We start from the raw sequence: 17,301 nt of genomic DNA, 5'->3' as shown, positions 1-17,301 counted from the left end.
TATATCATTAGTTTCTGTCATCTAAAGTGTTAATTGTTACATCTATGGAATTCTAGAAGATTCAAATATTATATATTTTACATGAATTCAATTAAGGGCTATTTCAGGCCACAATCATTTTGGTCAAAATCGGACTCAAATTGATTTTGAATTTCAGAGATCTGAACCAGACTCCAACAACCCTAATTTTTAAATTTATAAATTTAAATTGATATTATAAAATATTTTATTAAATTTTTTAATTTATTATTAAATATTTACTTTTATCAAATATGAATAAAGTTAATTTTTTATTTTTGTTTTAAGAAAAACTAATTTTATTTTTAGAACACGTTTAATCTTAGTTTCTGAAATTAAAAAAGTATGTAGATATTCTTAATTGCTCTGTTCCTAACATAACTTTTAAATAAAATTAGTATTTAAAGAAAAATAAAATTTTGATCTTAATTTTGTACCTTGATATATAGGAACTTCTATGAAATAGTTGATTTCTTTTTATTATTGACTTTATCTTTTTGAGTTATGGTGAAGAATAATATGCAACCTATTTAAAATATAGAGAGATTATAATTTTATTGTCTTGTATTTTATTTGTATAATTTAAAAATATCTCAAACATCAATTCATTTCTATTATTTTTCATATGTAACTATCTTTTATACTTACCGCGGGCTTCCAAACTTTTAAATTGTTCTATTTATTTATAGAAAATTAGAGGAGCTTTTAAAAAAATATTTTTAAATAAAAATATAAAATAATATTTTATATTTATTTATGTTATTTTTAAAAAATAAAAATAAAAAATAATATTTTTTATTTTATATTATAACTAAACTTTAAAAAATAAATTCTAACATAGTTATCTATATTTTTCATTATATAAGACATCACTTATTTTTATTTGAAAATAATAAGATTTTATTTTGTGTTCCAAATCTATCTATAAATTTAATTTGTTATCCAAATAAAAAATTAAGAAATTATCTATATATAATAGTAAGTAGACATGTTTTATAAATTTTTTATGAAAATAAAATAAATTTATTTTTTATAAATAATTTGAAAAGAAAAAGAGAGAAAATTGTGTACCAGTAAACACAATACTTTGAACAAAAATTTTGATTTTTTCTATTTTTGTATTTTTTTTTAGATATTTTCAATGATTAAATAAAATAATTAAAAAAATCCAATTTTGACTTGAAATCAGATGAACCGGCTAAAACCAGATCGGTTTCGGTTATATCCCCTTGTGGAACCAGAACCGACAGTATATTAGGAACCAGGGTCGAGCCTATATTGAACCCAAACCTACTCCTAACTCGACAACAAAATACTATGGACCCTACACGTTTTTTCTCTTTCTATTTTCTTAGTACTTTATACCGTACCCCTACACTCCAAAAACAAACTGCATCATCTTCATTTCAATATCTTCTATATATATCCATCCCCTTCCTCATTTTATACACCATCACCACCACCACCACCACCACCAAAACCACCGTCGCTTTAGCCTCACTACCTTACCTCTCAAATTCTTAGCTCATTCTTGCATGGCAGTGAGCTTGTTTGCTCATGAGGTATCTGACCTCTGTCTAGGCAAACCAGCACTGAGGTCTCTTCCAGTCACAGCCACTGTAGCCGAAGCACTCTCTGCACTAAAGAACTCTGATGATAGCTTCTTAAGTGTTTGGAATTGTGACCATATAACAAAAAGAAATTCTGGGTTTAATTGTGATCGCGAAGACAGAGATGAGTGTAAGTGTGTAGGGAAGGTTAGCATTGTTGATGTTATATGCTATCTTTGCCAAGACAAGAATTTGGTGTCTCCTTCTGATGCTTTGAAAGATCCTGTTTCTGTTCTTTTGCCTAAGATTCCTGGCCTTGTTATGCATGTGGAACCCTCTTCGAGGTATTGAAACTTGTGCTTTGTTTTGTTTTTGGATTTATGCTCTATCAATTAGTTTTAGAGTTTGTTTGAATCTTATTTTGGTTCTCCATTTTCAGTTTAATTTCTTTATGGGAGTTTCCAAGTTATTATCTGTCTTCTTCCCCTTCAAAGACAAGGTTTCTGTTTTATGCTTGTTTGAACTTTGGGTAATTTTGCTTTTTTCCTTTTTACCCCTTGTAAATTAATTTCTTAAGCAAAGGCTATGCTTGTTTGATTCCATCTCAAACTCACAAGTTATGTCTTATTATTTCAATCTGAAATTTGTTTCACAAAACCTGAAAATTTTGGTGTAAAAAATGTTTTGCAGTTTTCATCCTAATTTTCATAAAATAGAATTAACTTGACACTTGTCTTCAGTACTATCATGAATCTAAGTTTTTGTTCTGCCAATTTTATCAAGAATCACTCATCAACATCTCTGTTTTCAAATTTTCAGCTTAGTGGAAGCAATTGATCTGATTCTTCAAGGAGCTCAAAACCTTGTGGTACCAATTAAGACTCGACTCAGTTCCTCCAATTCAAGGAGGAAACAGCAGCAGAAACTCTCAGCAACAAGCACAGGTCTCACCACCATCCACAAGGGCCGGGAATTCTGCTGGCTAGCTCAAGAAGATATAATCCGGTTCTTCCTGAGCTCAATCGGTCTTTTCTCACCGGTTCCAGCTCTCTCCATCGATAGTCTTGGCATCATTACCACTGACATCATTACAATAGACTACAACTCTCCTGCTTCCGCTACACTCGGAGCCATTAATCGTGCATTAGCTACCCAAACATCCGTGGCTGTGGTGGATGGGGACGAGGGTATCTTGATTGGGGAGCTGTCACCCTTCACATTAGCCTGCTGCGACGAGACTGTGGCGGCAGCCATCACGACCCTTTCCTCTGGGGACTTAATGGCGTACATTGACTGTGGAGGCCCCCCAGAGGATCTTGTCCGGGTCGTGATGGCACGGTTGAAGCATAGAGGCCTTGAAGCTATGCTCCAAGAATTTACCAACTCAACAACATCACTCGTCTCATTTTCTACTTTATCCTCATCCTCCTCCGACGAGGAATCAACAACAACATTGCATAGATCAGGAAAGTACAGTAGGTCTAAAAGTTACTCGGCAAGAATGGTGAGAAGAGCAGAAGCAATAGTTTGCCATCCGAAGAGCTCACTGGTGGCTGTGATGATTCAAGCAATTGCACATAGAGTGAATTATGTGTGGGTTATAGAGGAAGATTGCAGCTTGGTTGGAATTGTCACATTCTGTAATATGTTAAAGGTTTTCAGGGAACATTTAGAAGCTATGGCTTGAAAAAAGCTGAGGAAACTTTTTTCTAGTAAAGTTTTGTTCTTTTGGGGTTCTTCATCATCATCATCTTCTAGACTTAAAATACTAATCTGGTGAGAGATTTAGTTCAAGAAAATAAGTGATTCAGAAGAATGTCATGTGAATATAGACTTTTCTTTGTTTTCTTGTTTTGTTTTGAATCAATTTCAATGAGGGAGTTCAACTTATTTGTTGTATGTTTTGTATTGAGTGATAATTTTCTTAGTTTGTTTATGTTAAATGCTTTTTCACATTTTCTTCTTCTTTTCAAGCATTGTCCTCTTTTCAATTATGGAAGCAGGGAAAGATAGCATAGAATGAGCAGATGATGATCTGTCTCAAACCTTTTTAACATTATTATAATTGATCATCTTTTAAAGTGGTTGGCCTTTTAGCCCATGAATTTTCTTTTTGATAGAAAGATTATGTCATATGCATGACTATTGTTTGATTAGATTTTCTATTAGTAAAGGGAAAACCAAGGGTATTTTATGAGCAATCTAATCCTTCCCCCATGTGGGTGTGTGAGAGATACCTGTAACCTTACTTATCAAGAACTGTCCATGGAAGTAGTTGCTCAAACCCTTATTATATTTTATGACAACTCATAGGTGTGTACTATACATTCTAGAACCATCTTTTTCTTCCCTCTCTATTTTCTCTCTCTAATAATTATTACTGACCACCTCCTGTCAGGATGCATTATTAATATCCATGCTGCAATTGGGTGCCCATGAAACGCAAAGTGTGCAACATCTCTATTTTCAGATAGCATTTAAATGGTAACTCAACGTGATTTCTGTTGATGCATACACAGCATCACATTTTCTGTTGACACTCATTATAGTAGGGCTCTAAACGGATAAAGACCCTCCTACTCGATTCAATAAAAGCTCGTTAATAGAAATTCTTTAATATTAATAAACTGAATTAAAACTTGTCAATACTCTGATTTATTAACTTATAAGCTGTTTCTTTTGTACACTTACAAGTCTAACTTGTTAATGGATCTAGTAACAAGTTTATAAAAAATAAATTTTTTTATTATGATTATTTATTTTACATATATATATATAATCAATTTATATAAATTAATATGTAAAAAAACAAAATGTTTTTGTTATACATTATAATTAACTTATATTAAACATTAAATATTTAGTATTAATAAATTCAATAAATGAAATAAATTGTATTATTAGATAAACCAACAAATTAAGTTTGGTAAATAAATTTTAAATATTTTAATGAGTCGAGCTCAAATTCATGGCTGTTAAACTCAAGTTCAGTCCGAATTCGTATAAAATAATAACAAATTAAACTTAAATTTATTCGATTCAATAGCATTAACTCAATAATAAATAAAACTTTATTGTGGATCATAAATAAGAAAATGGCCATTGATACAGTACACTAGATGAGAATAACAAGATCTGGTGGAGATTTTGTGAGGTAATTCAAGTGGACAAATCCCATGATAATAGGGTTCAGTTTATTAGTTAGCATAGCAGTGGTCCTTAAGGAAATTGTGTGGTCATTGTAGCAGGGAAGTGCCCAACTACCATGGAACTGATTTCTCCTTCTCTACCCATTGGTTCCACAGATCAATGTCTTGCAAGAAACATAGTTCCATTATTAGATTTTTCCTTGTCTTCTTGAATGTTGTCCTTATACTCATAATTTCCATCTCCAAAGATTTCTGCCATTTATGCTGATTGTTTGGTTTCTCTTATTTGAGCTAATGGTTGCTTTCAAGGTTTTTATGAGGAATTTTTAAAACTTTAAAATAAACTATTTTGTCGATTTTAAAACTCAGTATATTCCTTTTCAAACAATAAGTACCAAAAATTAATATTTTAGGTGAGAAAAATAAATAAATAAAATTAATATTTTGCTATCAGGTCAGTTTAACTGACTTTGGGTTAAAGCATATAGCATTAGTGTTATTATCGTATTTCATCTAATAGTGATACAAATTTTAAATTGTATCTTATTGCAGATTAATATAGTAATTTTCACTAAATAATATGTTTAATATGATCATAATATGTGTACAACAAAATTTATATAATTATTCTGTTTTTTAGATTTATTAAATATTTTTATTTATAGATTGAATGAATCGGGTCAGTTTCTTATAAATAAATAGTGAATATAAAAAAATTCTACAAGATAATTTTCTTTTCCGCATATAAATTAAAAAAATAAAAATCATAACATATTATCTATTAGTATGTTGTTTCTAAATTAATTAATTATGAGAATTTAGACCAAACCAAATGTGAATGTTGTTTCTTTGTCCATAAATGAGAAGCTACCTTCTTCCTCCATTAAGAATGAGACACCCTCTTCCTTCTTCCCCCACAAGCCACAACCCTAACATTAATTTCAATTTTAATTCTAATATTGTTCCTGTACACAAATTAAGCCCCCCATTGGAATAAAGGTGGACCAAACTGCTTTAAATTTTTTTTTTTTTTTTTGAATCTTGAATGCTGCATTTAAAAATAAGTTCCTAAACCTAAACGGTCCATAATATTTGCGATCGTTAACCATTACAAGAAAACCAACAATAAAAAAAAAACCATAAGCTCAGGTGCTAGATAAGCTCACTATCAGTACAGCTGGTTGATATTTCAGGTAAGGAAGAATTAAAAAAGAAATAAAAAGAAACAAAACGAAGAAGAAGAATTGCCAACTTTGTTTCACAATCATATTCATTAAAATAGAAAATCCCCCTTTGCTAAAAATCAAATTTGATCATGACTATCAATCCTCTAAGATACATTTTTGGAGGCTTAATGGTCCCAAAAAAATCCGGGTTTTATGAAATTTTACAATTTTGATCTATTCTATAAATATTATCACTTTAGTCATGAGTTGATTGATTAAGTGCAATTTTAATCTAATTAAATTGTTAGTCAAAACTAAGCAGTGTAGAGAGTAATATAGACCCTATTTAGGAAATGAAATATCTCATTTTCTAAGTGACATTTACGTCACTATTTATATTGTTAATTTTGACCAGCAACTAAATCTATCAAAAATTGTACTCAATACATTAAATTATGGCTAAATTGATAATCTTTAAAGAACTTATCAAAATAATAATTTTTTATAAAATTTTGGATTTTTGTAGATTTTTAGACCCATTCTTGTATGATTCTCAATAAAAGAGAGTGAATAGTACATTCATGTCATCTTGCTACGAAATTTTGATTTATTGATTAATAAGAAAGAAAATGCGCATCCCATGACTAATGCAAAGTTCTTCTACCAAAAATTGAACTTTCATTACTTGTCTGCAGTACATTATTGTATGATTATCAATAATAGATAGTAAATAATATAGTTGAGTCTTCTTGCTACCAGTAAGGAAAATGAAATGAAAATGATCTATTGGTTAATTACAAGAAAGATAATGTGTGTGATGTGCTTATTTCACACTATCAAGGAACCCTAATCTTACATCACTAATCTTTTACTTCAGTGATTTCTTCATTAGCCTCTTAACTTAGATAGGTAGGTGGTTTAGCTAAGAAAACTTAGAGTTTGACAATTGAACTAATTGTTAGTCATTGACATTACAACAACTTTATCTATTCACATCTTCTAAAATAAAATTTTTGTTTATTCATTTAAATATCGCCAATTAGCGATACGTCTCTTCTGATAATGTTTTTTGTTTAGTTTTAATTTTCATCTTTTATGCTTTAGTTAGTGTTGGGTTTCATCCAACCAATTTTTGTTTTATTGGCTCCAAAATTGAGTCTTATGCCTTTCAATAGATCCTCAAAATGTAGAATATGTTAGCATGGTGGAGGATTTTTAAGGTTTCCCAATGGAGGTTGAACGCAGGACTGGCTCAGTGGGATAGGCCACTAAGGCAATCGCCCAGACCCTCTTAATTATAAAGGTTTCATATACATTATGGTTTAGAAAAAAAAAATATTTTTATAAAACTAAAATTTTAAAAATATAATTTCATGAAAAGTAAATAAAATAGAATCATTCTAAAATTAGTTTATAAATTTGAAATTGAAAATAAAAAATATTAGCATGCTAGAATTTAGCAGCAGTGAGAATAGCATTCTAAGAAGATCCTTAGTTGTTTTCTTTATTGCAAAGAACATAATTTTTATAATAAAAAATAATTTAAAAAATATTTAAATATAAAAAAAATATTTTATTTAAGTTTAATGAACTCTTTATATTTTATTGAGATAATTTCAAATTTAGCGTCTTAACTTTTCGATTTTTTCTATTTCAGTGTTTAAACTATTTTTTTGTTCAATCAAGTATTTGAATTTGCTAATTTATATATATTATGGTGTCTCTTACATACTTTATAGGTTAAAATAATAATTTAATTCATTTACACATAAAATGACCTAAATATTCTTATTCATCCGTAGACCTAAATATTCTTATTCATTCTTAGACCTAAATACTCTTATTCATCCTTACTTACAATTTTTTCTTAATTTTTTTTATTCTTTTTCTATTTTCTATCTAATCTCCTTTTAGCACTAAAGAAAATGTTGAATTAAATTCTTTTAATTTTAATTCATTTTTCTAAATACTTTCCTCTTTTTCGTCTTACTGTTTTGAAGTGAAAAAATATGTTTTATTTTTTTGAAGTGAATGCACAAAAATTAAAAAAAAATAAGTAAGTGACATTTAATTTCTTTTAATTTTTCATTTAAATGAATGAAAAAAATAAAAGAATTTTACTTTTTTTTGTTAATGTTTTGAGAAACAAATAAAATTTAAAAAATATAAAAAATGTAGTGTTGAAAATGGATAAAAACAAACGAACTTTTTTTTTTCCTTCAACTATTTTTATGTTTGCATTTTCCAATAAAGTACACCTGATTTTCCTTGATAATCTTTTATTGAGGATAAAATATTATATATCACATAGTAGTAGGAATTGGAACTAAATGTGAAATGTTTAACATTCCCTTTTATTTTGATTAGTTCTTTGGCTGGTAACCTTATTTATCCAAAGCAATCTGAAACATGGTCAGGCTTGAATAATGATTTGAGTAAGAAATACTCCAGCAAATTAAATAGATGGGTACTACGTATTTTAAATATTAAATGATTAATATTTATTTTAAGACTTTAATATTAATAATACGTCAGGATAAACACATATTTGCAGAGTCAAAATTGCAATGAGAACAATACATTCACTGTGAGGAATGCTATTGACCATAAAATGGTACCACCAATGTGATTCTGACAAGTGGGAACTTTACAATTTGTACATGCAAAAATTTTGTGCAGCAAGTGCAATTGACCTCTTGTTATGATTAGCTTTTGAGAATGTGGTTTTTAAGGGGTAAAATTCTGCTGCCTTTTAAGACAATATCACTGAGAAGAAAGAGGAAAAGTGTGTATCTTTAAGAAAATGCTAGGCTACAAAAAGAAAAGGGCAATGACAATAACTGATCCGATTCAGGCAATAACACTACCATTTTGTGTTTCCTCATTAACAATTTCATTCCAAAACAAATACTTTAAGCAAAATTTGTGCTAAATGCTAATGATTGACAAAGCCACCCACCATTAATCCTATATATTCGTATACACTTTCAAAATAAAATAAAAAATTATGTTAAAATAATAATACATTATATATCAAAAATACACACACACACACACACACATATATATATATATATATATATATATATAATTAGCAACCCTATATTTTGATATTTAGAAAAAGCACATTTTATTTCAGATTTTACCCATCTCCCATTCTCTGGTAAAGACACAAATTTAAAACTCCAAATACAATCAAATATGAAATTATTAAATAAAGAGGAGCTAATTATCATATCAAACTGTAACTTCCAAATAGTATTTGAGACTAAATAAAACTCAGATTTAAGGTTTCTTAGAGATTGTGTTATCTCCTTCAGTTAACAGGCAAAATACTTGCCTTATCTTGGAGGAGCGTTGTTTCTTTCTAGTCTCAATCGGACAACAATAGCCATTCTCACATTATAAATGACAAACAAAATGGAACTTAAAAGGAGTGGGTAGCAGATCTTTTCAGAATAAAATGTCAAGCATTTGATTGGGTATGGGCTTTAATTCAGTGCAGTGAGGCTAACAAAATGCAGCAAGCAATAATAGCATATCAGACAAAATGAATGCTAACAACATTCAAAGCTAAAAACAGTAAAGATAGTGTTCGGCTCGTATAAAGCTATCCGATAGCACCCCATTTTTCTGATTTGACAGTTCGATCTATGATTTATCAATTTATTATTCATGGACGTTACTAAGATCCTTCTATTTAGTAGCACCTTAGAATGGCATAGCCTTAAAGTTAAGGTCGAGGTTCAAACGAGGAAAGGCTTACAGTGAATATCTAGAAAAAAATAATAATAATAAATAAAAAATAAATAAAAATGAAGTAGAAGAACCCAGATTCCACATGCACCGACAAAAACAGTGAAACAAAAGAATCTAATAAAAGTTTGGCCTTGAACAGAAAAAACAATGTGTCTACTCGTGGTATAGTCTCTGTGTCTAGATAAAATATAGACTTGATCTTGTAGTCATAATTACATTCTTATGAAATTCTCTACTGAAGTTATCCATAATAAGAAAAGAAAACCTACTGCAGTTCGCTTAAACAAAATAATAAAAACTAGCACCATGTAACTAAGAGCTTCTAAACACTTGACAGACATTCACTTTCAGAAGTAATACCTGTATCATGTCCAAATTCTTGAAGAAAAATTTCAGTTGGTTCAAGGCATCCTCTCAATGTATCATGCCCAAGTTGTGCCCTTTCATTATCTCCAAATCCAAATACCTGCCCCTGGCTTGTCACTGCAACAGTGTGATATAGGCCCGTGCTGATCTGAGAAACACGGTGTGCCCTTAAACTATCGAGGATTCGGGGTCTCATCACTTTATCTGAAACTCCTCTATCTGGAAAGCCAAGGCTACCAAACCCCATCCAACCAAAGCCAAAAACACAGCCGCCATCAACCAAAACAAATGTTTTTCTTTTTCTTGCACAAACCTAAAAGATAACACGCTAGCTTATTGGTGGGTCTGACACAATATTTTGAAATAACAAAAAAAAAAAAAGGATATCACACGTGCATCTAGCTCAAAGGAAAGCAAAATAACCCAGCATGTTAGCCAAAACCATTTATTTTTCTGTGACATCAAAGTTCCATTTCATATTAAGTTCACACATATGAGGAAATCTGATGCAACACTTGAATACAAAAGCTTATGCAACTAGGACTAAGGAAATAAAAAAGCTGCAAGGCTGATCAAATGTGAACCACACGATATAAAGGAAATTAGCAAATCTAGTTTCTGAAGTAAATAATGACTATAACAAGATGGCTGCGAGAATTTAGCATGTGTCCTATGTTCATTAGCTCCTCATAATATCAGTGTTTTGCCACTATGTAGCCTACAACTGTGGGTAGATTATGTACATGTTATTAATAATCCAGTAGAGGTTAACCGAACCTGCACAGCCAGGTGGCTCTTAAGACTGTTCAAGGGTTCCGGAAGAGTCTTATCGATCTCATCTCCATGACCTAATGCACCGCAGTAACCTTTTCCCCAAGTATACACCTACAACCACCATGACAGAAAGTTACATAAGTTCTTGTAATAGTTTGTGGTCAGAAACCAAGCACTAAACATAAAACAAAAGTTATATAAATGCAGATACTAACAAATCCACTGGAATCAAGGGCCACCACATGTTCATCCCCAGCAGACACACGAACCACATGAAGGTTCTTCCTTCTGAAAGTCTGGATAGCACGAGGATGGAACTCATTATGCTGCTCTCCATGGCCAAGACAGAAATTAGAACCAGAACCAAATGAGTAAACTACCCCACTGTCAGTTACAGCTAAGACATAACTGGGACCAGCTGCTATTTGGGCAACAGAACCAATTCCCTCAAATGATTCAATGATCTTAGGTGTTGGTCTGTCCAGTGTATCACCATGACCAAGTTGCCCATGTGTGTTGGTACCACAACTGTAGACATGGCCTGTTCTTGTGAGGAATACAGTGAAGTTAAGCCCCGCAGCAACCTGAAACATGTATGAGACATGTCAAGTCTTCCTTGAACTGTACTCAGTGCTAAACCATATAAGTGTGTCACAATAGGAAGAAGGCATAACACTCATAAATCCTAATAAGAGCTTTTACCCCTCCCTCTGATCCACTGTTTAGGAAAAGAAAGATGCTACTGGGAAATGGCTACACAGCCAAGGAGCTTAAACGCTTAAAAGGCCATTCAAATGCAAGTCCTTCAAAGGGAATCTTGGAAAAAGACCTAAGAGAGAGTTCTAACCCTCAATGTTTTTTCTTATACAACCATTTGCTGCTCTCAGGTTTTCAAATTGTACACAAGAAAAGAAGCCAAGACAATTCCAATTACACCAACCAATAATAAGAAATAAATAATCAATATGAATTTTCCAATCTTAATCTCTCATCCAACAGGGAAAGCAGCTACATTACAAAATGCTTAATACTTCACACATGACATGGTTTTAAATTACATGAAATGAATTAATCTCTCATAAGAAGTTTTGTAATAGTGATCATTAAATAAAGAGAAAAAATTATAGTATTGAAGACCAACAATGTCATTTGAAAGCAGCAGGAAGACCAATAGGTTAAAGTCTTCATTTTCATGCACTTACATTCAGAAATACCAAGTATAGCATAGCAATAATGATGCAACGCAAAAATTCTAGTGTAATAAATTTGTAATCAGAATGCATACAGTTGCAGACACTTTACCTGCTTGCAAGGAACTCCCTTTAACGCCTCAACAAACCTAGGCCTGAATATGGGACGGCTTGTATCTTGGTGACCACAACAAAATGATGAATTATCTCCACATGTGAAAACCTGCATCAGAAATTGAGAACACTAGATTAATATGCCAGCAGTCCCCAGACCAAAGTCATAATTTTTACCAGATATGCCATTGTCAGTCTATACAGCATGCATTTCTGAAGGTTATCATTTGCAATATAATGATGATCACCCGTAGAAATAACAAACAAATTATAAGCAAGATGGATGCTGCAAGGTCCACTAAATGGAAAAAATGACCAAAGTATAACATCAATCATAGACGGGACAGATTCAAACTAAGATATCAACCCAATGCATCATCCTAGTAAATAGCACTACAGAATGAACTCCACCTCTCTGCCATAAGACTTTCCTGAGCACCACCACATGCCTTTAGATAATATCTTATGGATACGTGCATAAAACTTTTACAAAGAAAAAGATCAATTCAGGAAATGGAAATGCTGTGAACGTGTTAGTTATGTCAGCACACTTAACACATCTAGATAACAAGAAAATTCCTGCATTTGCACTGTTGTTGCAACGCCAAACACCAACAACTGTGATTAAACACACAGATTCAACATCGATAAAGATGCTGCATAAAGCTGGTTTACAAAGAACACATAATGAACCAAATACTTAATTTGTTCATTAAAATTACATAAAGACAAGCCTGGCCTAAGAAAGAAAAGGCCTCAAGCTTCTTTCTAAGTTGTACATACAAGTTCTCAAACCAAGTTTGTGCCTATTGACTTCATTTCATTCTTTGACCAAGTTATTACCTTCTGGATATAGCGAATATACTGAAACTTGTAAGACTAAGAAAAGTAAGATTGTAATATATTTAATATTTTACATGATGGCAGAACATTCTTCTAAAATTTAAGCACAAATACTTCAGGAAAAGTGCAATACCCTACACAGCTAGACCGCCTTACAGACGATTTTCCTTATGTATACAAGCTTGAGAATCCTTGTTGATATTGCATGGTATAATTCTCTTAGCTACTCGTACATGTGCTTTTTGGTGTTTTTTTATCCTTGGTGTGTGTGTATCTATTGGGGCTGGGAATAGGCAAGGGGCCTGGAGATTTACAAGTTAAGCAACTTCAGGTCTGGGAATATTTGTTCAACAGAAGAAACTCTTTCTTTCTGTCTTTGAAAATGTGGTATGGGTATTGGCAAAGATCTCCATGCCTCAGTTTTACCAGTGAGCTCGAGTTTGGCCTTTTCTGATCACATGTTTTAAGAAATATAATCAAGCTAAGCCTTTTACATCATGGCAACTAGTTTCGTTATCACCCCTAATTAAAAATCCTACATCCAACACCAATACTCAAATACCTCAAAAGTACTAGTAAAAGGAAAATCATAGGAAAAAGGATATATATAGTACAACATCAAAAAATTATTTAAAAACAAAAAAGCAGAAAAGAAACATATCTTTTTCCTATATACAAACGCTTATTATTGTTTTGGCCTAATTACCAATTAATCCTAGACTTCACAACTTCTTAACAATTTTATCCAATTGTTTCAGAATTTGAAAATAAATACTTATGCTTTCAGTTTCTTTTCAGAGAACTTTCCCATGACCATTTTACAATTTTATGGTAACCAGAATGACATGGCAAGTCAACCATACTTGCTAAAAAAAATTGTAAGTCAGCAAAAAGCTTTGTCCTAGATGTAATAATGCAGAGCGTTAAAAGTCTCATATATGTATATCCTTTCGCACATCTTGTTTCTAAATGCATCAAGCTTTTTGCTAACTCACTTTCTTTTTTTCTTTTAGCAAGCACAATTGATTTACCACCATCTTCTTCCTCACCCTAGAAAATTGCAAGAACTTTCACCGGAAAATTTTTTGCAAACAAATGGAAAACATGGGCATTTGTTTTCATATTTTGAAACAAGTAGATAAAATTGTTAAAAAGACTAATTCAAGATTAAATTGGTAATAGGCCCCATTGTTTTTAACAAGATTATAATATCTTCTGAGCTATGAATCAGCTATTAACTTGCTCAAAATAAATCATATGAAAGGCAATATATGAAGAGTTACACACCTCTCCAGACTCCAAAATATAAGCAGCATGATTGTGGGAGGCTGAGACTTGAACCACACGAGCCAAGGAAGGGAAAGTGATTCGACTGAATGATACACATTGTGTTGTTTCAGGACCATGTCCAAGAACACCACACAAACTGGAACCACAAGAATACACAGAGGAATTGCTGATCAGCAATGTATGGTACCTTCCAGTAGTAATCTGCATCTGCTGATTTAACCAAATGGGACAGGAAAAATAATAAATATTAAGAACTCTTCAAGAAGCTTCAACCATATTAAGAAAAGAAATTGTGTAAACAATGGAAGTACTCTCGCATCAAAAGAAGAGGAAAAAAAAAAGGCCATCATTGTGGGAAATCAGAAAATGCCTCTCCACTAGAAAATGGAACATAAATAAAACTTAAACATAATTTATTTTCATAACGTGACCTAAAGTAACCTGTTCAATTTCTGAGCAGTTCAAAAAAGAGATGAAGTTCTTATAAAGACCCAAGAATAGGTTTTGCATTTACATATATAAGGGCATGTTCCATACCAGTGGGAGCCATGACAATGTAATTAAGCATTAGAATTAGATGCTTTTCCAAAAGTTTTATTTACTATTTTCATTTGCATTGAGATGATAATTCTAGCCATTTTGCAAATTCTAAAAATCATTTGCTAAGTATACGTTACTAAATGTACAGTCCCATACACAACAAATTAATGATTTCATCAGTACTTGAGGTTGAATGATAATTAAAATTTTGAATGATAATCAAATGCGAAATCTAAAAGTAGCCCAGTACTTCACATCTTCAAAAGACCAATCACCACTGATATGCATGTATATAGTACATTCATTTACTAAAGAAACAGTACATTGCCTGCTGAAGTCTCGACCATGCCAGATGACTCCTCCACAGCCAGTAAGAACCTCAAAACCCGCTTCCAATTTCCACCACAACGGTCAAGCAACTCTTTCTGAGCATTCCAGAGCATTCCAGTGTATACAGAATGGGATGCACAGAGCTGAAATGCTGCGAAATCTACCAATGACTTGAATTTGTGAGGGTACAACCCATGGCTCCCTCCAAAAGTCTTAGAAGTTAACTCTAAACAGAGAAGGTCAGTAGCACTAAGCCTGCCTGTCATCAATATCTCCAAAATCAGATGCGAGGGCAATTCATCTATCGAAACCAACCTATATTTATCCGCCATTGCGATCAACTTTTCACTTTTCACTTCACCAACGAAAACCCACCACCTTTTCACCCTCAAATTCAAAATTCGAGGCTTATTTTGAAAAACCCGAGCTCAGCAGAAAGCAAAAATAGACAATAAACATCAAATTTTTAGGCGAAATCTGAGGCAATTAAAGCAACATATAAAGAAAACAACATCAGAAGGAAGAAAAATGGATGGGATGGAATACAAAAAAGGTGGCCTCGATGAAAAATTCAAGGGTTTTTGATTCAGTGATTGAAAATAAAACATCAGAACTGATAATTCACGCACTACCCCCCACAAGATTTAATCTTTTCTTTTGTCAAAACACAGTGCTTCCAGCCTCACCTGCAAATAAGATACAACACAATTCAATTCAATTCCAGCAAATTAGCACATAAAAGTTTGATAACTTCAGACAACAAAGAATAAAATGTGGGTTTATATAAAAGCAATAAAAATATTTTACAATAAAGAAACCAATTAGTGCAAACTTACCAACAAAAGCAGACATAAGCGGAGTTTTTTGGGTGCGGATCTCGACTTTCTGCAACCGAACTGTACCAAATTGAGCTCTAAAAAACAAGAATAAGTGGAAATTCAAAAGTTAGGGTTTTGAAAATTTTTTCTTTATTAGCTGTCAAATGATTCTATTGATTGGTTCTTTTTGTGTGTGATTTAATTTTCCGGCCTGTGATTTATGTAGACTTTAATTATTCTTTTGCTCTAGTTTGTTTTGACGCGTGGAAGGCGACGATGCTTGCCACGCAGGATTAATGTGTTGGCTTCTGCGTCACCCGCAACTACTGGCCACACATAACCATTCGCGCCTGGAGTAGGTACACGCGCTGCCGATCATCTTCAATTTTCTTTCGTTCCTTATTGGAAAATTCTCCTTTGAATACCGAAAAAGCAATTAATTGCTAATTAATAAATGATGTTATATTTTAAATTTTTATTTTATATATTATATAATTTAAGTTATAATATATTAGTATAAATATAAATTTTATTTTTATTTTTATAACATTTTTATTCCTTTTATATTAGTTACTTATAAATATTATATAATAATATTTTTATAAAAAATTTATATTTATAATATTGCTAAAATAAATAAATATAAGAAAAATAAAATTTACATATTTTTATATTATATTTATTCCATATAATAATAATTTTAAGAAATCAAATTGTTAGTATTTTTGCTATTTATTTTTTATTATTATTTATTAATATTATACACATATAAATTAAAAAATTTAATTATTATATTCGATTAATAAATTTTCAAATGTATCACAAATTTTTTTATTTTTTTATGATCTAAATTTAGAATTTATATTCTTTTATTATTTTATTGTTTCCATTTTTATTTTTATTTTTATGAATATAAACATAAATATATATACTTTATTAAAAAATAATAAAATTTATTATTAATATATAGCAGGTATAAGTATACTTATTATAATCATTTTTTAAGAACATAATAATCTTATATTTAAATAAATTATAAATTTTTACCATATTCATTATTAGTATTTAAGATCATATCTAATTTTTTATAAATATTTTAATTAACAAATTTATAAATATGTCATGTATCATTTTTTTTATTAAAAATAACATAACATGTTTTTATAAAATTCTGTCACATAAAGTCTTATAGAAAAATTTAGCTTTCTTTATATATCTATTAAAAATTATAGATGGTTAAATAACGGACACATATTATGCATCACAATTTTTTATTATTATTTATAATATAAATATTTTAAATATTATAAATAAATTAAATGATGATAATCACTTGATATTTGATAAAATAAAATATATTAATATACATATAATATATGAATACTCTAAACTGA

General features: G+C 30.8%; 2 protein-coding genes across 3 annotated transcripts; one reads left to right on the top strand and one right to left on the bottom strand.

Moving 5' to 3' along the window:
* The first annotated feature begins 1,417 nt into the window (after positions 1 to 1,417).
* Positions 1,418 to 3,523, top strand: LOC8288370 (CBS domain-containing protein CBSX5). Its single transcript, XM_002528528.4, has 2 exons — positions 1,418 to 1,912; positions 2,388 to 3,523. Exons 1-2 carry the CDS (start codon positions 1,554 to 1,556, stop codon positions 3,253 to 3,255), a joined length of 1,227 nt encoding a protein of 408 aa, XP_002528574.1. The 5' UTR covers positions 1,418 to 1,553; the 3' UTR covers positions 3,256 to 3,523.
* Positions 3,524 to 9,780: 6,257 nt separating this feature from the next.
* Positions 9,781 to 16,202, bottom strand: LOC8288369 (ultraviolet-B receptor UVR8). Of its 2 annotated transcripts, none has more exons than XM_015724999.3 (7): positions 15,926 to 16,202; positions 15,083 to 15,775; positions 14,217 to 14,429; positions 12,085 to 12,195; positions 10,998 to 11,366; positions 10,786 to 10,893; positions 9,781 to 10,321 (listed from the first exon to the last, which is right to left on the bottom strand). In XM_015724999.3, exons 2-7 carry the CDS (start codon positions 15,419 to 15,421, stop codon positions 9,965 to 9,967), a joined length of 1,497 nt encoding a protein of 498 aa, XP_015580485.2. In that variant the 5' UTR covers positions 15,422 to 15,775; positions 15,926 to 16,202; the 3' UTR covers positions 9,781 to 9,964. The 2 variants fall into 2 exon arrangements, with proteins under 2 accessions (XP_015580485.2, XP_002528573.2); XM_002528527.4 differs by having other exon boundaries at positions 14,217 to 14,426; positions 15,926 to 16,137.
* Between the last annotated feature and the right edge of the window lie 1,099 nt (positions 16,203 to 17,301).

This window comes from Ricinus communis, chromosome 9, assembly GCF_019578655.1.
Source record: "Ricinus communis isolate WT05 ecotype wild-type chromosome 9, ASM1957865v1, whole genome shotgun sequence".
Lineage (NCBI taxonomy): Eukaryota > Viridiplantae > Streptophyta > Magnoliopsida > Malpighiales > Euphorbiaceae > Ricinus > Ricinus communis.
The sequence above is the reverse complement of the archived record's forward strand: the minus strand, read 5'-3'. Positions and strand labels throughout refer to the sequence as shown.